This window comes from Triplophysa dalaica, chromosome 5, assembly GCF_015846415.1.
Source record: "Triplophysa dalaica isolate WHDGS20190420 chromosome 5, ASM1584641v1, whole genome shotgun sequence".
Taxonomy (NCBI): Eukaryota; Metazoa; Chordata; class Actinopteri; order Cypriniformes; family Nemacheilidae; genus Triplophysa; species Triplophysa dalaica.
The window spans coordinates 6,132,908-6,158,652 of NC_079546.1; the positions used below are offsets into that span (position 1 = coordinate 6,132,908).

The following is a 25,745-nucleotide window of genomic DNA, read 5'->3' on the forward strand; positions in this document are numbered from 1 at the left end:
ATGTGTACGATGTTGACATCAGGCATCCTTTTTCTGTGAGCTATAATTCATTTGAGATTAAGATGTTGATTGTTCTTTATTAGATGATGCGAACAAATCTTCTCTTATTCAGTTTTGACTGTAATTTCATTACAAGAGCAGTTTATTTGCCTTCTGTGCCGTGGTCTTTCATCCCGCTGTCTTCAACAGTGACCACATTAAAAGCCCTTTCAGAGATAGAAAAGCACTCATTTTGAGTTCAAACCTTTGACTGTTAATGGGAAAAAATGCTATCTTTTGTGTTTATCGTTATGGAAACCATTATGTATGACAGTTCAAGGTCAGCTGAAGTAGCAATGGCATATCTTCTTATAAATTGTGATGTAAATATATGAATTACAAAAAAAAAGAACAGATAAATTGGATTCAACAGTGTCCATACAGACTTTAAGAAACAATCGGCCCACTTGTATCATTATGACTGATGGGCTCTCCGTCCCACAATTCACTGCTCTCTCAGGCCAATGATTGGATGGTTTGTGAGGGGCACTATTATCTATTCTCTATCTTCCTGGGTATGGACCAAAGCCCTGATACTTTTATCTCCTAATGCATTGATTGAAGGCAGAAACTGGTCATTTTACAGATCTTTCAGAAGGTTAATGCCCTATCAAGTCTTCTGTATTCTTTACGTAAGGAGAGTCTCTCCTTATGTAACACGGGTGCCTATTGAATGATGGGTAATTTGACCCCAATGATGGTTTTCGCAGTCATTTAAATAAATGCAGTATTTAGAAAAAATATTTTTATTCCTCATTCTGTTAGGCCCAATTCACATTTCGCGTCTTTTCAGCGTGCATATTTGTTATTTTAAATGTAGACGCGGAAGCGCATCGTGCACATTTTTCTAGAGGCGTCTATGAAAATGTGTGATGAACACATTTTCAGACACTGGTTCTTTATGTTTCTGTGTCAACAGAACACTGTCATCTGAAGAACGTAAGCATTTATTTGTCAGACGTCTAACGTCCGACCAAACCTAACCACCAAGAAATGTGAAATATTTAAATTGGCCTGGTATCATTGTGTTTTTACCCTGCTGATTTATGGCAATTTGAGAGCTGTGGTCTGTGGCCTGCTCGCTGCTTTGGAGCGATGCGTGTTGACTTTATGACTGGGTGTAAATAACTGAGAGGTCATGGCGCCCACAAGCCCTGTGAAATTTGCCTCCTAGGGGACAGGTTTCTGGTCTTCTCCTCCTGGACTCCTCTCTTAACCCTGTGTCCTTTGTTCCAAAACACACTCCAAACGCTCCTGTCACGTTTTTACCTTAAATAGTCTTAAAAAAGCTTAGCAGCCGTTTATTGTCTGTTCCATGCCTGTGAATCACAATGTAGGCTGAAAATAAACTAACTTCCTGTTTTAAAAAGGACCTTAAACTAAACGTTTGTAGTCACGTTTTGTTGACTTTAATGGTGTGTTATAGCTTCAGATTAAAGTCTCTTGTTGACTCCGAAAATCCATTTGTATAGGATATATACATTTTTTAGAAAATGTTGTAATATGGTTCGATATCAAATTACAATTGCAAGCATTTAATTATTCGTATTTATTTGTTTATAAATAAGCAAAATGTATCTGTCATATTTTATTTTTATTTTACAATCTAATGATTTAACAATGATGGAACATTGATAATGCTGCTTGTATTTTTACAACTGTTTGTGTTTCTTGTAAGAGAAAGCTTAAGCAACAAAACATGCTTTCAGTTTTAACCCCCCAATTAATTTCAATTTATAGTCAATAAATAACAGCAGTTCGTGGAGAACATTGTGTTTTACGGGCTGCCTATTATTGCTGGCGAATCTAGATTGACAGCGTCTGGCGAGTGTCCAGACTTACTGGGATACAGAATGAACTGAATGATCCTTTGAATAGAAAAGAGAAAGAGTGGAGACTGCAAAGAGAGAGAAAGAGAATTGACCGAGCTCACTGCTGTGCGGTCGATCAATGCCGTACAGTTTTGAAAACAATGTCATTCTAGACATATGATTTATGAGATATAAATATCAAAAACACTCAGGCATGTGGGCCTCCTACATACAGTATGACTAGCTGCAAAACAAAACCAAAATATAGACAGTGGATTCGCACATTTTTATGCTAACCTAAAACCTTTTTTTAACCAATATGTGGCATTTATTTTACTATGTTATTTTATATTCGCTCTAAACACGAGCCCCATTGTTTTTCTTATTAGTTTGTTGAATTGAGCTTTTTTCCAAAATCTTTTATAAATGTCATGTTAAGGGTTAGGAGTTGATTAATTGCAGATAACATAGAATGGATCATTGACAGTGGATTGGCAGTATTGACAGAGCATTGACCTCACGGTTATATCTGACCTCAGTGTGGCTATATAACATGACAGATCGATGTGTCAGGACGTTCTAATGCTCCAACAGCAAAGGCTTCTGGTATTAACCTAATGTTCTTACCAACAGAGTTTTGCAGAGATAACGATGCATGTGCCTACTTTTTAAAGCGGCCCTGCAACGATGCGTCTTCCATTCTAACTTCTTTACAATGTCAACGTGCTGTCTTCTCATGCTTAACATGGTCAAATTGTCAAAAAACGTCATGGGCATATTACGTAGTATCTCTGTGACCGATACACTCCCCCAGCAATCGTACAGGTTTCAGAAAGTTTTTTAAGAACATATAAAACTGTTTTGTAACAACTTTTCTTAGTCCCTTATCAGACAATTCTGCAGGAAAAACACGCGGCACGGCCACACGGCAGCAAGGAGAGCAGGTGAAGAATCATGCGCAGACGTCACTTTCACTTTTAAGCAGGAAAGAGAGAGAGCATACGTTTGCGAACTTCAGGTGTTTGTTTGTTCACTGATGAATGCTATATAAACGGTAGATATAACGTTGGATTTGGAGATCGTTTGAAACTGATATATGGAGCCGTCCCAGCGTTAAAAGATGCCGGACATGAACCGAATACGGGGAGTGAAACTGATGTCACTTGCTTTGGTTCAGCCTACCCCTCCCCCCCGCACGCGCCGTATGTTTTCAGGAAACAATCGTGATGCTGTATCTACCTTTTATAAATTTGATCAAACTAAATACTCATCCAAGATACGAAGTATGCAATACTACTCTATAGATACTCAAGATTAATATGAGATTAGCAGAAACCCTGTATGTTGCGCCTGCTTTAAATTAATCTGAAATCAAAATGGGTTGTATTTATTTTCTCAGTATACTGGTCAAATTCTCTTCGATTCAGTGCACATTATTTCAGAGAAAAAAATAGCAATACAATATCCTGCTTCATCCTTGAAACAGCTTTACGGTTTTGAAGATGTTGTCTAGGCCATGTGGACAGGCACAAACATTCACCACTATGGACAAATAGTTATTTAGCCATTGTTTAGGTTACCCAGCTTGTCAAAAATCTGTAATTTAATGCTGGCTAATTTTATTTGTGGTGAAGTAATCGCAAGAATTTATGAATTTTAAGAAGAATTTGATCATTCTGACAGGTTGACTTTCTCTCGGTTGATGTCACTGACGATCAGTTTTTTCTTGTATATTCTCTTTTATTCTAAAAAGGTCAAAATACGAGACAGGATTGTGAATGCTGTTTCATGTTAACTTCAAAGCAGCTCACTGTTGTAAATCTATTCAAAGAGTAAGAGCCAATTTTTATGGACAACGGATGGTCCTGAAGTGTTTGCTTTCAAGGGAAATTTTGGGAAAGTTTACTTTATGAACTTTATTGAGCTGTTTCATCCATTAGCCAGAGTATGAATTTGCTGGAATTGTACCACCGCAGTTAAGAGAGAGATGGTGATAACAACAGACAGTGGAAGAGACCTTTGGTGACTCTCGTTGGTAATAGTGCAGTTTGACGCCAATGGCATAAACACAGAGCAATTTATCACAGTTTAGACGGCACTAATGTAGTCTGCCAGCTTTAATTTAAACATACTCTTTTTAATTCATTAGTCAGGTATGTGCTACATGTTCCTGAGGCTCTGGATAATAACGTATCGAGTCCTTGACTGTGTTCCATTGACTTTGAATAGCACTACAGCACTACTCCACATGCCAAGCCTGTAATCTGTTATGCATTCTGTCTTCAAGGGCTCAGAGCAGAAGTCAACAATCGCTGTTTGTTTATTCTGCTTTTCTTTTTTTAAACAAAAAAGACAAGCCATCCATGTCGTTTGCTGGAATATAGCAGTAGTTTCTGTTTGTAGAGAGGGTTATTGTATGGACAGAGAAATAATGATTTGAATATGTAAATTGTGTTCAAGAGAATTTATAATCAATAAAAAACATGAAGTCACGGTATATTATGTAACGAGTGATTTCTATTCTGTGAAAATCTTCAGCTGCTTAAACTTTAATGGAAAGTAGCTGTTGTTATTACGTTAATTCATTTCATTTATTTATAACGCAATTTACAGGTGCAAAAGCAGACCAAAAGAGTGTATGATCGCCATACGAACACACCGGTAGATGCAACATGGTTTCAATGGTTGGACAGCCTATCCGGGGGATGGGGATATTGGATAACCGGTACAGTAATTCCAGTTGTGATGACCATCTTAGCCTTGTTATTATTTTTGCCATGCATGTTGCAGTGTGTGGTGGGATGTGTTAAAAGATCTGTTACTTCCTTTACAACCAAAGGAACCGATCGAATGATGTTAGCAAAAAGAACGACTGACGTCAACCAGGCTATGCTGGTTAGACGCACATCTAAAGGTTATCGTCCGAAAGATCAGAATCAAACTTGGGGATCCATATTTGATCATAACAGCGATACGGACGAGGATGATATTGATTGTGTTCAAACGCAGGAGTTAGAACCAGAACCAATACCGGTGATAGAAGAACCAAGAAATGTTGATGGACGTGACAATGTAATGGAAGGAGATAATGGGCTTGACGATTCGGTAATTGAGATTGGCACGGTAGATGATGAAGAGTAGATATAATTATGTTTATGTTTTCGTTTTTATTGAGGGTGATTGGTGTTGTTATGTTTTTATTACAAATCAGTCCGATTGATCTTTTACCTCAAAGAGCAGCTTGCAAACCAGAAAACCACATAAAAATACGCAAATGCAACTATCCTTTTATTAAAGATTTTGTATTAACCTTTTGATTAACCTTTTGTACTACTCTATATATATTTGTTCTTTAAAGGGACACAGGACTGCTTGTAAGACCGTTGGTCTGAAAGTGGCCATTGTGAGAATCTGGATTTCGTCCTGTCCTCTACAAATATTGCATCTGTGTTTAATACAAAGTTCATGTATCATATGTATTCATTCCTATTAATTCCTATTAATATTAGCTTCTATTCATATAAGATGTGCCTTTCATTCTTGTTGTTTAACCTCGTTGAAAGTTCTATCATGTCATGCTGTCTTATGTTGATATAAGTATCTGTTGTTCTCCATATCAAGGTTCCTAATGATGCCTATGGACGATTGTTCTGTTATTGTAATAATGAATATGTAATCATATCTGATTGTTCAGGAGGAAAGACTAAACAGAAAGTCTGGTGATTTTCCACTGTTTAGGTGGTTTTATATGACGCCTCCTAAGAGAAAATTATAAGTATTAGTCCTAAAACAATAAACATTGGACTCTGATTGAACAAGCACTTGTGTCTGTGTCAAACTTTGTCTCCTGGATCCAGTAACTCTGTGTGTTCCGTCGACTAGACTCTTCAACCGTAGAATATTGTTAGACAAGGGGACATAAGAAGTTTACATTCTTTCAAGAATAAAACAACAAAAGATAATATTTTACACAAGCTGTAAAGGCATTAAATGCTGTAATTTCATTTTATGGACCCCACATAAAGAACATTACTGCAGTCCAAATAAAACTAAATAGATTCATTAATGACTTTGACTTGTGGTAGGTTTAATACATTTCAATTACCGGTCACACACAAGAAGTTCATAAGCTTCCAGGAATATCTTATTCCAGTCTCCTATTCAGACTCATGTGCATTGTCACATTATTCCAAAGAAAAGGGGTCTGAAATCCTTCATTGGGAAGTAATTACTTGCTCCGGCTTTGAAAAGCGTACCTTTTGTGTGATGTCATCGTGTGGGTGGGGAAGAAGTTGCTTTACTTAGGTGTTGTAAGACTACTTATCTGTTTTTGCAAGTAAAATCACATTTTAAGATGAGTCCGAAAGTAATTTGTATTTTAATGATTTATATCATCATTCTTATTCAATGGTCATTTTAAATTTTATATCACATTCAAAACCTGTATGTGATTCACACAAAAGAAAGACAAAAGAAGATATTTTGAGGAACGTCAATGGGCTCCTTCGTAGTTTGGTTACCGAAAATATCTTCTTTTGTGTTCTGCAGAAGAAAATAATACAGGTTTAAAATAATACAAATATTGATCTTATTTTTGGGATCGTAGCTCCCAAATCCGTCAAACCTTTCATCACACTGGCTGTCTGACCGGCTTGATTTATGACATTCGAACTTATCCACATGACAAACGTGAATTTAAATGGAGGTCACTGATGATGTAGTAACACCACTTTGTTTAATGGAAATCAAGACAGGAGATTCATTTTGCATGTGCATGTGCACTGCTAGAGGCGTCAGATTCACAGTCGAGCGCTCGGTAGACGCCCACATGGCAGAGAAATGACAATGCTGCCTGCCCAAGCCTGACTGGAGACAAATAAGGGCAAATGGGTCCCTAATATACTGCTGTGTTCTGGATAATCGCTTTTGTCATTTTGGCAGGTAGAGGCCTTTTCACAGGAACATTTTATTGTTCTCGGTTATTTCTAAGTTTTAAGTATTGATGAGTACATATTAAAATTAAGTTTTAAATGCAGATGAGGGTGTCTAAGCAAATCATTGTGATATTTACTTCCTCTTTTATCCCTGTGCTCTTCTTTGTAGTTCTGCTTTACATAATTTAGTTTATTTTTGCTCTCACCGATATGACCATCCAAGATTGCTCTTTGGGTAATTTGTATGCAAAAATGAAGGTGTTTATTTGAACATGAACACTGTCTAGTGACTCTTTTATGATGATAATTTGTATTTGTCTGCTCAGCACACACTACGATTAATGCATTTTTTTCTGAAGCATTGTAATTCTATTACATTATCTTGGTGGGGAGCAGTGCGGTCCTGCGATAATGGTGTTCTGCTTCTTTGGTAAAACAGTTATTCAGAATATCTACACTCACACAGTCACAACACGGTCTCTTCTGACAAACTTTGTATCTCCATATTTTTTTATTTTTTTGCCATAAATCATAATTATTTTCCGCCCTTTATGTTTGTGACTGGGTTTCGCAAATATATAACCAATAAAAAGTATTAAAAAGTGCTTGGCTGCTTGGACAACACAGTATTTAATCTTTTTAAAAGTACAGTGTTTTCTTCATAAAATTTGAGGTTTCGTAAGGACGACGACATGTGAATCTGCCCATTTTGTGATGTTTATCATTTTACCATTTTAAAGCATAATGATTTTCTTGCGATGGTCTTTTCCTTCCTGTTTTCAGTTTTCAACAGTTATCAAGTTTCTGTTGGCTTACTTAGTGTCCTTGTAGTAACTGAACCAAGCTTTAATTTACAGCGCGTGTTATATTATATTTGCTTAGTTGTAAATTATGGGTTTTCCAACCAAAAGAAAAAACAAGGATTTTAAATCAAGATTGTCAGTTTGGATGCCCTGTGAATGAACTCTTCATGTTCGTATTCGTCTCTGAGATCTTTTCTAGACTTTGCTATTGTTCGCTATCTTTGTTGCACCCACGCAGAACAAAAAATGTGGAAGAAAAGCAGGCAATTTCTTGAATTAGAGCTTAATGAATGGGCAGACTTTCAGCTGGAGTCTTGCCAAATGTCTACAGATTTTTGTGTGGAAGCAAAGCTGTGAGATGTCTTGTGTGAAAATATGCAGCCCTTGACTACTAAAGAGTAATAAATACCCTGATAAAGAAATCTACTATTGACCTTAAAATGTATTTTTTAATAGAAAGTGTGAAACGGTTTGGCACAGAATTTCGCTCACAGGTCACATGAGAATGTAAGGGATCCGGTGTGATTCACGAGCGTCAGGGAGCCGCTCTGGGTAGATTTCTCAATCAGCCGAGTTACTGGCTCAAGAAGAAATCTCTTCCCGCTGGTGGGTCTAATAATAGCATCAAACAAGTCTTTCCTGAGCTTTCCTTTCTCCTCCATCAGATGTATAGCTCCACTGCAGCCCGTAGTCTAGCCATCGCTCACCCACTCTTATTTTTATTACCACCAGCTTGTTTGAAGAATTCGTTTCTCATAAGCTTTCCCTTTTCGTCAGATTTTCATCGCCTTAGTTTGTTCTTTCCCTGCTCGCTCATTGTGCCTTACACAAGATTATTTCTCTCTGGAGTGCGGGCTTTATGTCTGGAGGCTCGGGGTCACCAGGCGGCCCTGTCTTTGATAGGCCCCATTGCTGTGGCGGATCTCCATGGTGATGATGTTGTGCGAACGGCGTGGCTGGTGAGAAAAAGAGAGCTGCCGGCATGCGGCCGCTTCGAGATAAGACTCTGAGTTCCACTGTCACTGTTTTATAAACCCAAGAGTTATCTGGATTACATAATGTCTGCAGATCAGTGTGTTAATAAGCGCTTGCGTCCAACAGCGTAGGCAGAGAAAATATCCTGAACGCATACTGACCTTATCAGAGACGGATGAATACTGCTTTATTGACTCTTTCAGTGAGAACCGTGGCATTTATAAACAGGCTGATCAATAATATGGAAGGCACACAGATCAGCTGGTTAAGTAATGAATTGGTTAACAAGTGGTTAAAAGTGATGGATAAAAGAAATGTATATGTGCTTAGGAAACTGGAATTAGTGCGAAACTTTTTATTTTTAAAATTTATAACAAATAAAATATATTAAAAGATTGAATGACTAGTCGACCATCACGGCTTTTGTCCATTAAAACATTAAGTGTTTGGCGTTAAAGATCAATTATTACCCAGACGGACATGTGTGGGACCCTCCAGATATTCTATATCTCTCTTGGCATGTGGCCTTTGCTCAAACCACATCATTAACATAAAAATCGAATGATTCTCTCACTATGCCGTGTGGCCTCTACAGGGAGCATCATACCAACCGTCACCCTTCATAAAGTCTATATATCAGTAAAGTCTTTGTTTTTTCCGACAAAGGATATATGAATTTTAGGGAATCTTGTAGGCATCTCTGTTTTTGGTGGGTCATTTCTGTACACCAGTTTCCAAATATCAATACATGTAGATGTGAGAGAATACTTCATCATTTTTTTCAACCATAACCTTTTATGGATTTATTTATAAATCACCCAAAAAAATCTGTAATTTATTTTGACCTGTTTTCGACCTGTATTTCTTCTGTGGATCACAAAAGAAGATATTTGATAAATGTCTCCATTCAATGAATCATGTCCATACATCAGTGTTGTTTGGTTTTCAACGTTGCCCCTTCAAAGACCTTTTTAATGTTTTTCAAAAGTAAGTCATACAGGTTAACTTGCAAACTATCCCTTTAAGAGACCAAATAGGATTCAGAGACTTCCTTCGAAATATACAGGGTATGTCTTTATTACATATTAACATTATATTGTAGCATTTATTTTTCATGAAACCTTTCAATGTACATTTTATCAAACGTTATTCTATTCACAAGCTCAAATGAACTATAAAAAAGCCGATCTTTTGTTTTCTAATCCTGTTTGAAGTTTGGCGGGAATCGTGTCCATCGTCTGCTGGTCTGAATAACTGTGTCCTAAACGCTGAAGTGAAAATGACAGAGTTCAGTGGCAACGGGTCTCCATGCTGAAAGCCCAGCTGGTGTGTGCTAAATCTACTATGTGAAAAGGCCTCTCCATGTCCTTTGTGCAACTCTCCAGCATTGGGACATTTGTGTGTACGTGTGGGACCCCAGTGTGACGGATGTTAACACTCAGACAGGGTAAATTAAAGCTGAGAGATCTGGGGAAAAGCAATCAGTGCCTTTCTCTCTGTTCATATACACTCTTGACTGTATCTACATGCGAGAGGCTGTCTCAATAGTTACTTTAAAAGCCGCAGTATGTTGAAATCGGGGCATCAGAAATGGACATAGCTTTTATCACAGAATTTGTATCTTTTTTTACTTCTTTCATAGAGATTTTAATTAGTGCAGGTTTAGAAAATGGACTTTTTACTCTTCTGATTGCATGAGGTTTGTAGAAAGCGCCCTTAAAAATACCCAATATACTCGCATCTGTGACCACACACCAGTTTAATGCTCCAGGCTGGTGTCAATTTTGGATTGTTTTTGTAAATATTAATTCATTAATTTCCCTTAAGTAAATACTTTCATCTCATTTACTTTAAGTTTTTGAACTTATTGAGTTATTGTTTTTATTGTGTATTTCAGGATATTTCCAGTGACAGCATTAAAACACTAGGCCAACCGTTATGTGCTTCAAAATATGAATTATTGAATATTATGAAATATTTATTCGCAAACCCCATAATCTGATGTCTGTTTATATACAAAGAGGATACTGTTCTGAAACTGATAGAAAACATGAAGGTATACTGTGTTGTGTAATACTGATTAAAAAAAATGGATAATTGTAAGCATCTGCCGAATGCATAAATGTAAATGTTAATCCAAACCATGGTGCCAAAATGAACCTTGACCGTTGCACCAATTTTACAACTGCTTGTATCAATTTATTTGAGTAAACATATGCTCTGGACATTTTAAATGAGCATTAATGTTCCATGTTGAAATGACTCATTAGATCATCATTAAAATGGTCTCATGTGCACAGAAGGATGTAAAATCATGCCTAGATACTCAATTAAAGTCATTTGATCGAAACATCTGGATGGCAAAGCGCTTCGCATTTGTATCATCACTTTTATTGGAGACAGCATACAGACTAATGAAGTAAAAATCTGTTAGTCTTACACACTATTGAGATAGATGCCTTAATCTAAACGCTTTTGGTTCAAATGCTTTTGTTTGGGAAATCTGATCTCAGATCAGTAGAAATGAGCTAAATCTTTCCCCACAGGCTCTTTTTTAATTTTTGTTTGATTGTCGCTTTTGTTAGTTAAGTGCTGAAGCTCCGCACAGATTGTGTATTTGATAATTATTTCACATGCAATCTGAGGTTAATTTAGATCCCCGGCACATCTGTGTTTCTCTTCTGTTCAGGCGAACATGGACTGAGAGTGAATGAATTTGTCTCAAAGGACAGTTTTTTATAGGTTTTTAATTCAACATCCAGAGACAATATGTGAGTTTCCAAGTTTTATTAAAAAATTATCTTTATTTCTGTTGCTTGTCATGTAATTCGTTGATGGGAATACAAAATACGTTCAGTGCAAGTATAGAGCTATAAAATTCACACACAGCTGTATAGGTCAGATTAAAAATGTATAAAAATTGCTTTTTGATCTTTGGTCCTCTTGTCAAATATAAGCACAGTAGCAGAGTTTTTGGTGTGTGACATTAAGGAGGTCACCTCAGAAATATCTGAGAAGCATTAGACTCACAATAAGTCTCAAGGAGAAACAATTGAAATATTGAAGAGATCTCATTTCCTCACTCGTCCTCTCTCTTGTTCTTTGTCCTCCTCTCCATCTCTCGGTCCCGATGGATGCTTTCGCTTTTTCAGGAAATGCGTTAACCCCCTTTGTACTGTGACAAAGGGGTGTGTTAATCTCACCGAGTTAGTAGGCAGGGACATGGGGGTGGGCTCCGGAGAGACGAGCGAGCGAGCGTCTGTGAATATGTGTGCATGAGCGTGTGCGTGTTAGGCAGCCGGCTGTCAGAGCTTTCACGGGCCACACACATGCTTCAGGAGCCACAGGGAATGGTTTGCGACACACCTTTTTGATACCTACCGTTATCAGAAAAGTACAGATTTTGACTGACCACTGCATCAAGGTAATTGTGTTCCGACTGCTTAAAAGAAAACATCTTTTGTTTGTTGTATTTGACATGAGAACTGTAGCTGTTAAGTTTCTTCTGGGGTATTTTGGAGATTTTTTCTCTGAATGTTTCTCACACCCTGTGGGCCAAAGTTACGCCCTCAGGGTAAACTATTCCTTTCAGTTCTCAGGTGGCGTTACTGCCGTTCTAATGTGAAAACAAGAACAAATAGCATTTTGTCTATGTGCACACCTGGTATCACCTTTCCTGTGAAAAGCAGACAGATTTGTCTTTGTGTGTCTGTTGTTTCTTTGCAACTCATAATGTCTGATGAGCTGTCTACTGTATATAGACGGATAGATATGGATGGATGGATTGATGGAGAGAGACAGAAAGATAAATAGATGAAATATTTTTTAGAGCTGTCTCTCAACATTTGTTTCAGTGTTTTCAAAACCTTCTCCATCTCTCTCTCGACCCACCATGCCGGCATGCAGCCGTCTCCATGACAACACTTCAGGTCAGCTCCGAGAGGTGGGAGGTAGTCAGTGTCATTTTTTTCTCTTTTTCATTGCTTGTTTCTTTCGCTTTCCGTCCCTCTGTGAGACAGCAGCTGCTTGCGACAGCTTCACGAGGGCCTTGAGATTTCCACAGTAGTTTGCTCTAAAATCAGAAAACAATACAGCAAAGCAGCACGGCTCTCCCTCGCTGCGCCTTTGTGGTCCCTCTACCATCAAAAGCTCAGTGCTCCGGGTGGGGGGGTTAGCGTCAGTCGCCGTGTTTTCGTTAATGTGAAATGAATGCGTATGTCTCGAGGGAAGGCACTAATATATGCGCTTCCATGAAGCAGCACGTGTGATATAGAGGTGCCAAGGGGGATGTCTTTGAAAGCGGGCCCCCCGTCACACTCTCGGCTGATTTAAGGCATGGCGTTGGGTGTACACAGAGGCAGTGGTTTTTGGAAATCCCACCGGGGTGAAGAATAACTCATTTTGTGTGTTTTTATTGGATGTTGCTGAAAGATTGTTGTCAGCACTTGTTTCCTTTTTGTTGTCGTATTCTGCAGATTTAACGGAACAGTTCACCTAAATATAACTTTTTGTCATCTTTTGCTCACATTCATGTGGTTTCATGTCCGTATGATTTGCTTTTAGTGAATAACGACAATGATGTTTCCATCTGTTACTCACACAAAGCTCTTTAGAGGACTCATAGCTCGTGAGTTGTATGGGTTTTTGACATCTGATTGAGCTCTCTTCAAAGCTTCAGTCCCCATTCATCTGTAATTGCACGGAAAAAGAAGCCTTCAAACGTCTTCTTTGAAGAGGACTTCAAAATTCCCCTTTTAATTGTTGGATTATGTTTTCACAGCTTCCCTACACACCTGAGCTGTGGACGTCTGGTTGGAACGGGAGGGTCCGCTGTCTGATACAGTCCGAGCAGGTAAACTGTGCCTCGTTTTTGCTACTTTATGTTGCACATTGGTCCATTTGACTGTTTTTAATGTAGAATTTGTAATTCAGTGTCAAGAGCTATAAGAGCTTATTTTTTTGTATATAAAAGCATGTATGATTTTCTCAATATAGTGAAACCGTTTTATAAATCTCATAGCTCATTTCAGTAAGAGAAACATCTGCACTATGCAAATGAATAGATGCATTTATTAAAAGTGATCTCCTACCAAACGTGCATGTTCTGGAAATTGAATAATTCATTCAGTATTCCTTTCAAAATCCATAATACAATCAAATATAGTCATAGCATTAAAACCGCTGAAACATGCAGAATGCGCAGCCAAAACTGGAATATGCTGTTCTGTCATCTGAAGTGTTCGATTCAGCCTCTGCGTCCAAAAACGGGCTGTCAGCTATGTTAGCTAACAAGCGAGCCACCTCCCACAGAAATCCAGTTTGATCAATAATGGTGTATATCATCGTATCTGATTTAACATAAGGAATATGTCTCTAGAAGAGATACAGAGGAAGAAATCTGCATCGGGTACAAAGAAATCTGCTCAATTATCAAGACATGAATTGCAAATGTGTGCCTATGCATGTCACGTTTTAGGTAGTCCCGTTTAATGATATTACCCAGCATGAATCATGATCTGGCTGTTAGAATAGTCTTTATGAAAGGTTTGGGGTGGTCTGCCTTACTGCCATTGTTTTTCGGTGGATCAAAATGACGTCACAAGTCTTAATAATACAGCTTGACTTGTATTAAAATGTAACTTGTTTGACTTGTGTTAGAAGACTACTTTGCGTGTTTAAGAGGCTTAACTTTAGTTAAGTGGACTTAAATGTGATTCTCCCCAAATGATGAACCCTGCTGTGCTTTACTGGGTATTTTGTGGTCTACAGCTCAGCCACGATTCGTAGTAAAAATCAGACATTGATCTCATGCCATGTGAGTAGACATGTTTAGTGTTGCTGCTGAGAAGTTGTTTTTTGGACAAATAATGTCTTCAGAATTTAAAGCGGCTGAATCATGGTGGTGGTTCTTTATTGCTCTTAGGTTTGGCTTGGAGTACATTCCCCCTCACTGCTTACTCAATACTCACCCTCGTTTCTTTATAAAGCTGTGTGGCTTTAATCTGTTTCCAAGAATGTCCAAACTGAATTTTTTCATATAATGATTGTGAATTGTGACCACAGCTGTCAATTTTAAGGCAATGGGTCTGTTTGTCACACCAAGATACCATTAAAACAATTACAGACACAAATTATGCAGACTACGTTTATGAAGTAGCCCCTAAAGTCCACTCTCATGAATAAAAGCAGCTTGGTCTTTTTTAGGTAAAACTGTCCCTATTTTCTTTTATAAACATTTGAGCTTTGGTTTTCTAGATAAAAAACACATTTTGAAGTGTATTAATGGCAGTAATATCAGCACATAATGTAAAAGCTCTGCTTTCACCCACATGCAGTATGTGGACAGATGACCACAGTTTATCTCTAACAGATGGAAGAGAGCGAGTGAGAGCCAGCCCATGCTTTCCTCCAGCATTCTCTACGAAAGATTTATCATATCATCGGAATAGACGGATACAATATTTGGGGATTTAATCTTTTACGGATACAATTTAACTTTTGTATGATGTTCATGTTTTTTACTTGGCCAATGTGTGCAGGCCTAGTGGACCCAGAGTATTATTCCGTTAAAGCCATAAATATTCATGTAAAAATACTTATCAAACCTTTAAATGCCTACTTTTAGTTTAAAACAAGCGGCAACCTTTGATCTCTCGTTCTCTCGACTGGCTCCAAAAGGGAGCAGAATCTCAATGAGCCCCATGTTAAAATGGGCAACTTTGAAGCAGAAAAAAACATGCTTACAGACTGGATCCGAAAAAATGATTTTGGTCTATATAGCTAATTTTACCCCTCAAGACAACTGTGAGGAGGGTGAATTTTTGTATAACTCACCCGTTTAACTTATATAAAGCCTTTATATTCTGTAGGTGCGTGGCCACTTGAGTCCGCCCCTTTGCCCATTTTCGATGATCCGGCAGTGACACGCTGTTAAGATGGCGACGGATGACTCCGCCTACTTTAAGCTTCAAAACAGCTCCTTAGAAACCTACGGGAGACGTCTTGGACACTATACCCATATTTTATACAGTCTATGGTTTATAGTAGTAAACATTCACGAATCGTTCCAAAGTAATGGCTTTGTGGTTCAGTGGGCGAATCAGATGTTGATTCAGTAATGGCTTCAAATGATTCAGTGCAGTTTAAGACTGATGAGTAGAGATCCTCATATAACTGTTATGACCTTCATCATTTTATATCTGGTCATTGGCAGCCCTCACCCTTCAGAATACAAATAAGCATGCACTACAGTCCTGTGACCTCCTGTCGAGAGGAGACCTTTCTTGAAACACGTGGCCCACCCCTTCGCTTTCTCACTGCTGGTGGTGTATAGATTTTACACAGGAGAACAGCACAGAGGTGGATTATAAAGTCTGATCAACAGATTGAGAGACGCTTGAGAGCTTTTTACAACCAGCGTTGAATAAAACATAATGCCCCCCTTACAGTAATACATGTGCTGAGATGAGGGGTGTTCGGATGATGTCAGACTTATGACTCGTAGACTTCAGGAGCCATTTAATCATTTCTAGACATTCCCGGCTGCTCCCTAAATATTTAATGCACCGTAGTAGTTTTTGAGTAGCTTGACAAAAGCACTATTGCCTGTATTATTGGAACACTTTCTAAAATATAATTAGCGTCATGTTATTTCTTGCTTAGTTACATTATTATAACTCATAATCATTATAGAATCTTTGCCGAAGACTAAAAACCTTATGTTCCATTACAAAGCATTCCAGATCTGAGATTTTCAAACCCATTTATGATCAGACGTATTCAATTGGTACTAAGGACATTTTTAGCATGGCTTTAACATCTGTAACAAATGTGATTGAATGATAGATTTAAAGTGACCTATGTAAATTATTCATATATCCAATCATGCGTCAGTGTTTGTTTTGCAATGTGATGAACAACAGCGTGTAACTTTGAAACACAGGCCAACTACATTTTTATTTGTGACACAGACATACACTATACAGTATCTCCCATGAGCCTTTTGTGTGCATATTAAATCGAGTAGCTTTCCTGTAGCTCAGTGGTAATAGCAAGGTTGTGTGTTCGATCCCAGGGGATTGCACATACCTAAGTATGAATGTATAGGATACTGAAATGTAAGTCGCTTTGGATAAAAGCATCTGCCAAATGCATAAATGTAAATGAGTGATATGATGGGTCCAAAAATAAAACATTCTTTCTTCAATTGTTCCTATTCATGTCATTCCAAACATGTATGACTTTCTTTCATCTCCAGATCCCAAAATAAGATATTTTGAAGAATTTTGGCAATCAAACAACATTGCCCCCCATTGACTTCCTTTGTTTGGACACAAAACCATCAACACATTTCTCAGAATATCTTCTATTGTGTTGCACAGAAGAAAGAGTCATAATCAGGTTTAAAACATATATTGATTTTGCGGTGATCTATCCCTTCAACGCTGACAATAGTTGACAATAGTGTGAAGACTTGTTTGGTTACGTTTAAATGCATTGGAGAGCAGTTGAATTTACCCTGTTTCTATGTGGCAATTTTCAAGGCTGGTATTCAGAATGAATAGCACCACTCAGAGTGCTTTGCTCACACATTGTTTCCAAAGTATACTTTCAGGGTAACCACACTATAAAAAGCATAAAGCAACAATGCAGTTTGTGATTGGCCAGACCGGAGCGTGCTGACAATCAGCACCTTCCCAAAGCTCAGGAGAGAATGAACGTTCTCCCATTCTGCTGATGCTGCGGATACGACTGACCCTTTAGCCGTGCATAACCTCACGCCAGCGGCGTGTCAAATGAGGTTGGCTCATTTATTTAGATAGCAATTCTGTGCAAACTCCCGGCAGTGACCGACAGAAACAAAGCAGGGCTGAGGTTTTGCATTGTCTTGTTTCCAAAAGCATTAGTTGTTGGTTTTTGGGCACCACATCAGCGTGTCGGGGTACAGCTGCAAACAGATCGGTTCAGCAAGTTCAGGTTCTCGAACTGACACTACCTCTATGCTGCATAAACTTATTTTCCTAGCCTGTTTCGTCTGTCTCGCCTTTGAGTAAAATATCTGAAAGTTTACTTAAGCAAAATTGTGTAAGATAAGACTTGTTTTGAAAGAATATATATATAGGTAGTTTTTGTTATTGTTTTGGCAAATAATGGTTTCTTGTTTTAATACTTGTTTAGTAAAGACTAAATGTAAACAAATAGAAAACAATTTATTAACTGGAAAGAATTATATTTTTATTGGAAAAGAAGACCAAATATGACAATTGTTGCATTTGTTGTGAAAATCTTTGATAAAAGCTATCAAGACACGTTTTTAAGTGTGTCATGGTTAATGGCTAATAAAAAGAAAAGATGAGTCAGAGTTCAACTTGGATTTTATTGGCCTAGAGGTACATTATGTATTAAAAATCAAGGCAGTGCATTGTTTAGATATAAAGCAAATTCTGGTTTGGTAAACAAACATTAACCCCTTAAAACCAGTTTCAACATAAAGGTTTGCTGTATGATCTGTGTTTCTGCGGTTATACCGGTTGTCTGATTCTCTGCTCGAGGGCTTCAGACTTTGGTGTGAAAAGAGACATTTAATGTCCTTTCTCCAATTTGGCCTGAAGGGATCCTCTGCTAAAGTAAAGAGCTGTTCTTTCTTTTCATTCTTTAATGACAGCTGAGAGCTGTTGAGAGCGCTTTTCTCAGTAGTGTCCTCCGCTGAGATTTACTTTAAAAAGATGGATGGGTTTAGCTGCGTTTTCTGTGTCTTTTAATAGGCCGGTGTGTGTAACAAGTGCGTTGCCATAGAAACGGAGAGATGGGTTCTCTTGACTCAGGTCTTCAGAATGAAGAAGCTTGTTCAGAAGAGCTTGTTCTGTCGGGGGAAATAAGTTTCCCATGTACTTTTTCAGGGGGTCAATTTAAAACAGCTTGTTTTTACTGGTCAAATTGGCTTTTAAAAGGGTTATGCCATTATTTTATAGTTTTAGATCTGTTTATATTATGTTGGTAAAGATATAAATTTTCTGTTTTAGAAATGGTTTTGCTTAAAGAAATTTACATTGTTTAGACTAACTACAAAGTTACAAAGTAACCCTTTTTACCCAAAGTACCATAAGATAACTTAAATGATACTTAAATATTTAGAAAAAATAATATATCCATAACAATGTATTTAAATAAAATAGGCTGCGATTACCGTCATAACAGCGACATATACATGTAATAATTTACAATTCGTTTTTTTTTCTTTTTGGTTTCACATTTTCTAATGTGTACTCTACTTATGTGTGTGTGTGTGTGTGTGTGTGTGCCCGTGTGTGACCACACGTTTACATCATTTTGGTTTGAGTTTATTTTGTGTGTTATTCTCATGGTAATATCCAGCCAAGCTCAAAACACACTTGGAGACCTTTCCTGACCTTAGATGGACACTGTGTTGATAGTTCTCACAGTTCTGTGCCCGTGTTCACATGTGAAGGATAAAAGATCCTTCAAAAACTTTTTGCTGCCATTACAGCATTGAAATATTAATTGAAGTTTAATTCAGAAGCGCACATACAGATGCACACATACAGTACATACACACAGAAGTCTGTTTAAAAAAGAAAAACACAAAGTTTGACAAAATGAGCTGCAGTGAAAAGAGAACTTTTCCCCACTTGTCAACGCAAACAACAAGTTTGCCAAACCCACAAAAGGCAGCAGTAGGATGTGGTTATGAATGAACCCAAATGAATGAAGTTCACCACTTCTAACTTTAGTAAGGTCGCTTTTATCGTAAAGGTCCATTCATATGTTAATCATGCCATTCAATTGGAAGCATTGCTTTTATTTTTACACAGGTATTATGCTGAGATTAATACAAGATGAGACATTGGAAAAGCCTGTGGCAACGTTTCCTTCCTGTAACAGACACTAAACAATACTGTTATTGATATTTCTGTAGCTATGGAAATATTTACAGGCAGTAATGTATAAAGTACCTAAAAGCAATACTTGAGTAAAAGTACAAATATCTTGCCAGAAAATTACTTTGTTAGAAGTGAGAATATGACTTGAGTGATAGTCTTAAAGTATCAGATAAATATTGCACCTAAGTATCAAAAGTACTTTTTTATATTAAATCTACTTAAGTATTTAAAGTTGAAGCAAACTTTGTTAATGTTTTTTTAGCATAAAGATAAAAAATGGTGCTTGCATAGAAATGTACAACTTTGAAAAAGTCTCACGCTCAGTAGTTTTATCTAGAACAAGATGTCGCCAAATTGATCAACTATCAAAATAAAAGTTCAGAGACTTTATAACTGTACTTTATAACTTATAACTTTATGAAAGGATAGTTCCCTCCCACCCCCAATATTATCCCTGAAAACAACTTGGAACCAAATCAGAACAATTCTGTCTGGCCCTCACTTCTTTCTTTCCTTGCATTTCCCTTATAATAAAAACACATTTAATTGATAATTTATTGAAACTGAAAAAATGCTGTTAATCTTTTTAAGAAGCAGCGTATTAATAGCTTGTGTTGAAGTGAAGTGCAGAGAGCACCTTTTTCCACTTGCACATTGATCGTTAACTAATGATTGGTTCAGCGTTGTTATGGTGACAGGATCTATCTCAGTTTCTATTGTTTTATTTTGTAGTTACAAGCATGCTTAGGGATAAAAGTATACATTTTGTTCAGGAAATATCGTGGAGTAAAAGTCTGCAGAAATATAAAGACTCAAGTAAAGTACAGATACTCCCAAAAATATGTAAGTACTGTACTTGTATTTTTACTAAGTTACATTACAACACCGTTTACAGGTTTGTGGAAAAGTTACCTTATTCATACCTCAGATGTCTTGACTCCTCTATCCATTTGTGAGCGAATAGAAGTCTGGGTCAGATTACCTGCTGACCTGCACTTCTTCTCTGTCTCCTATGAATCTGTTATAATACGAGTCAGCAGAAATTGAATCACAAGTTTGTCTCTTCTATAAGATCAGGTTGTAACCCATTGCTTCCCTCTGAGCTGCTGAAGAATGAGACAAGAAAACAGAAAGCTCCTCCGTAATGTGCTAATAATAATTATAAATTAAATGTCATTTAAGGAAATGATCACATTGGTTGCTGTTGTTTCATGCAGCGACTGCAGAATGTGTTCCCTATGTGTACCATAAAACATAATGAGACTTGAATTGTGTTGTGCCACGTGCAGATTCCCTCACACACTTCTCAAACGTGAAGAATCTTCATCTTCATTTATACAGCCATAGATTATGCATCAAATGACTTGAAGAATTGTTGCTCTTGTTTAAATCCATCTTAAAACAAAGATGCCCATTATGTTTTCACTTATTCTTATGCGTCAAAATAGCCAAAGGTCAACCGCTGCACTGGTGGCATGGCAACAAGAAATGTGATTGACAGTTTCCATTTAACTGTCTCTGTGACTCTACCGCAATTGATCGGTTCAGGTTTTTCCATTGGCCGCTTGCACAGATACTTTACCATAGCAGCCATCCGACACGCTTTCTGAAAATGTTTTAAATCTGCTTGTCTGGGTGTCTTTTTTCCTCAGCCAGAAAGTGCCTTAAATTAGTTTAGGAACATCTTTTCGCTCTGCCGAGCTGTGAACTGCAACAGATTTGTGGACAAATCATTCTTTCATTTTCAGTAAATATATGGTCTGTTCCTCACACAGAAGCATCAGCAGAAGAAAACATACGAGTGCAACATGAGGATGTGCAAATTATAGCAGAATATTTCATCGCAGACGAGCTATAACGTCTGTGAAAAAAATGACAATCCTAGATTTGCTTTACAGAGCTCGCTATTTTATATTAGACTAAAAAGGATCCCGATTTAACTCGTGTCTAAGCAACTGGCCTTCAGTGAAGATTGTTCGGTGAAGTGTATCTAGGAAACCGGTCCTTTATGTCACAGAGTAACATGATGTACATTCCACATCGTAGCATAGAGACCAGGCTGTCTGAAATGGTGCAGGTTATCTCCAGAAAGAAATATCTGCGTTACACTGAATCTCTCTCTCTCGCACTGTTTGACTGAGTCGAGGTTTCTGAGCTTATGAATTATGCAAAGCAAAGCATATTTTCCTGACACAGCCTGCTACACAGACAGAAATACCATATCTCTATCTGCTAGCATGAAAACATAAGCAATGCTATTTACTTTTCTAACGCATAATATACATCTATTGAAGATCTTTTTTTTTCTTTATTTTGTAAAAAACTAAAAAAACAAATATTATTATTTATTGTTGAAACAACATGAACCCATCCATCAGAGTTTACATATCTACTGTTTTAATCAGATTGTCTCTAAATTTGGTGAAAAATAAGCAAAAATCTGTTTATGTACAAACTAAACAGATTTTTTTGTTTAGTGAATTCAATATACAGAAGGACATTTGGATGTTGAGTGTGATTGTTCCTTCCTGATTTCTCTGGAAGCGAATTTGGCTGTAAAATGCAGTTTTGCTACTGTACCCGAATTGTTCTGAAGTGAATTTGCTTGTAAAATGCACTTGTCACAAACAGATTTTTCTCGAAGTGACTTTGTTTGTACTGTGCGTTGTCACTCGCCCAAATAATCCAGCGTTGTGTTTTCAGAGGAGGAGTAGCTGTGGTTTGTACAGTACATAACCAATGTGTACCACAATATGGCATATTGCAGCAGCATTGTTAGTCCTTTGACTATCTCTCCGGTTTATGACTCAGAATGAAAATCTGCTTCCGTGATGTCCATTCAGTGCATACAGAAATCCAAACAATACCACAAAAGGCTTGTTCGAGCAGGGAGAGCTTTGTGTGTCTTTGGTAATTCACCTCTGAGCGAGCAAACAGCAGGCTGTTAAATTTTGTGCTTCAGCCATGTGTATTGAGATCCATATGTCGGTGCTCTGGGTTGTGCCATCACAGCGTCTCTGTCTGTTCCAGCTGAACGCCCTCACATGTTTCTGTGCATGTTAAGATGGTCAGGTCTCGTGCAGGCCGTTTGAATCGCACCCGGCAGACAGAGATGGTTTTTTTGAACACAACGGCATAACTAATTCCTGTTATCTCTTTTATTTCCTTTTTAGTCTCACTGAATAGCCGTGGATGCCGCTGTGTGTTTGAATGATCACACTGAGATTGGATCGCAAGGCCAAGTCGCTTTGACCTGGAGGGGACGGATTTTCATGTAACACACCCTGCCATGGACAGAAACAGGAAGTGCGCGATCTGTGGAGGAGTGATGATGCTGCTGCTGCTCAGTCACATGACCACTGCGTTAGAAGTGCCTCTAGACCGTGAGTATTACAGAAAGACTGATGCATGGTGAAATATATTTAGTAATTGCATTAATTGCAATATTGCTCATCACAGGGTGGCCAAAATATAGTAAATCATGTCTATGAGTGGTGTATGAGTCTATACTTAAATAAAAAACAGGACTTAAGTGTGTGTAATGCATGCACCACCCTTATCGGGGCCGGCAAGACCAATGTATTACCGACAAAGAATCAGCATTATCAGATGTGCATTAGGGGAAGGAATGGGCGTGAGATTTGCATGATGTGTAATGAGCCATTTATTATTTATTTAAGGGAATCTGACTTTGTTTGATCTTCTCTTCTGTCGTCTTCTCTCACACTAATTCGAACTCTTTTACTCTCTGCTCATTTACTTCCTGAATCATTTGGACAAAAAAAGCGAAAGTTCTGGAGGGATGTAAGTTGGGGCACTTTGTTGTGACACCTGTTGTGAATTAGCTCTTAAATAACCTTTTTTCTTTCGTTCAGTTTGAAGTGTTTCTGTTTTTGGATGTGTGTATTAACACGTTTTATTATTTATCAAACATATTACATAAACGTACAGTGTACAGTTCAAATATAAAGTGCAGCGTTTGTATAGCTTTGGTCGACTTTGTTGCATGTTGCATGCCCTTTTTGTTGTTTGTCATCCTGGGTTTTGTTGCACTGTACCTACAGTAGATAAAATAACATGAAGAACGTTGTATTTTTAGCAATTTTTCTTGCAGATTCAGTTTTTGCAAAGGTGGCACATCTTTGCAGAATGTGCAGATTTGAGCAAAGATGTGTGTGTGGTAATAGAGATGTTTGTATTCACTTGCATTTGTCTCTGTGCTCCAGTACCACAGCCTCCCACAATAACTCATCAGTCCCCCAAGGATTACATCATCGACCCTCGGGAGAACATCATTATCCACTGTGAGGCGAAAGGAAAGCCTCATCCCAGGTGGGTGTCACTTTGAATCGCCATGGTTACCAGTGCTGCAGATTCCACAGCTGTGGACGGATGTGAACATTATGTGAATCTTTACCCAATATGAAACTTTTCGTGTTTTTTATATTTCCTCTTATTTTGTTTAAAGCAAGATATTTAGTGAGATATATGGACAGTTTAGTTTGAATATTTGAGCTTCTGTTGTCTATGCAATGAAAGAGGATGGAGATTTATAAACAGATTGACACAACGACAAATCGGCTAGTCCTTTAAATAATCGAGTTGATCAGTACAGATTCATTTATTTCTAACAATATTGGTTGTAACTTCCTCACATCCACACATTAATGTAATTAACGTTCCTTTCTTATTCTTCTTAATCCAGCTTTTCATGGACACGTAACGGCACTCACTTCGATGTGGAGAAAGATTCCAAAGTGATCATGAACCCCAACTCGGGCACTTTAGTGATCGACATCAGCGGAGAAAAGGCAGAAGCGTATGAGGGTGTTTACCAATGTAACGCCCGCAACGTGCACGGATCTGCCTTGTCTAATAACATTGTCATCCGGCAATCAAGTAAGAACCATGGAAACTATAGTTGATGTCTGATACCAATATGTCTGATCTCTACGAATAAAGTTATTCCAAGAGTTTTGATGCTCATGTCAGAGGGCCCAATTCTGTGTCACAGGGTCCCCCTTGTGGTCGAAAGAGAAAAACGAGCCAATCACTGTGCAGAGGGGCATGTCTCTAATACTGCAATGCAGACCACCGGCTGGTCTGCCTCCTCCAGTCATCTTCTGGATGGATAACAGTAAGAACATGTCACGTAAACACGCGTACTAAAACTAGCACATGCATCTCTGTAATGTGTCATTTGGTTACATTTGCATAATGCTTTACATGGTGACCATAGGCTATATGTAAATTCACATGGCCTTCTACCTAAATTGAGCTGCTCTCTTGTTGTAGTTCATCTTATTGTATGTTTAGTTAAGAAAAGTAATGGAGAGTTATACTCTTTGTTAGATTTCCAAAGGCTTCCACAAAACAGCCGCGTGTCCCAGGCTTTAAACGGAGACTTGTACTTTTCCAACGTGCTCATGGATGACACCAGAAATGACTACATCTGCTACGCACGCTTCCCACACACCCAGACCATCCAACAGAAACAGCCAATCACAGTCAATGTGCTGGACAGTAAGTGCTTCCTGTTTGCTAAAACACACACAGTCACCATTTCATGGTGCGCTAAAATTATGCTTCCGCAATGTTACGAAATCCTGCATTTTATGTTGTTGTTGTTATGTATTATTAAAGCGTGTGACTTCACCCTTTTATTTTAAATGCCTTGTTTGTTTTTCTCCAGACACACAACTTTTCCAGTATTGCATGCTCATTATTTTCTGTTGTATTTCAGTTGAATCTATGAATGACACTATGTTGGCAGCTTTTTTGAATGGCTCAGATTTGTTGGGTGGTGAGTGCTAGCAAACCTTTACCAAGTGAACCCAGTCTCCATCTCAACCTTCACCTGTGCCTCTGCCTAGTAACCAGGAATAGCTCCTTACCTAATATATCATCACTTTCTTTACCAGGAATATAACCCACTCCAGTAGAAACCCAATCCTGACCGATCTCACATTTTACTGTTTCCACTGAATATTAATATTCATTTCACTGCATCTTCAATGGACTGATTTTTTTTTCTAAATATGATATTACCGGAGCTAATGTTTTGTGGATCACTGGAATATATTCTCTGTTCCAAAATCTAGTGAGCTGTAGGTAGCATTGTAGGGCATCAAAGACCCCTTACCAAATGGTTGTAAGTTAATTGTGGTGCTTTTAAGGTCCAGTGTATGAAATTTAGAGGCATCTATCGGTGAGGTTGCGAATTGCAACCAGCGGCTCACTCCATCCCGCCTTTACGAAACGGCAGCTGACACAGGATTACGA

General features: G+C 38.0%; 1 protein-coding gene across 8 annotated transcripts in view; it reads left to right on the top strand.

The window, feature by feature from the left end:
• nrcama (neuronal cell adhesion molecule a) overlaps positions 1–25,745 on the top strand; it is a 45,496-nt gene that overhangs the window by 3,617 nt on the left and 16,134 nt on the right. For 4 of the 8 annotated variants that reach the window (XM_056747819.1, XM_056747824.1, XM_056747822.1 and 1 more), the window contains exons 2-8: positions 13,343–13,414; positions 22,637–22,846; positions 23,690–23,795; positions 24,169–24,362; positions 24,478–24,600; positions 24,816–24,986; positions 25,207–25,266. In XM_056747819.1, coding sequence (XP_056603797.1) covers positions 22,753–22,846; positions 23,690–23,795; positions 24,169–24,362; positions 24,478–24,600; positions 24,816–24,986; positions 25,207–25,266 — 748 coding nt within the window. In that variant the 5' untranslated portion in view covers positions 13,343–13,414; positions 22,637–22,752. Of the gene's footprint in view, positions 1–13,342; positions 13,415–22,636; positions 22,847–23,249; positions 23,268–23,689; positions 23,796–24,168; positions 24,363–24,477; positions 24,601–24,815; positions 24,987–25,206; positions 25,267–25,745 lie in introns of all 8 variants that reach the window. The other 4 variants (XM_056747817.1, XM_056747820.1, XM_056747823.1 and 1 more) reach the window with 2 other exon arrangements.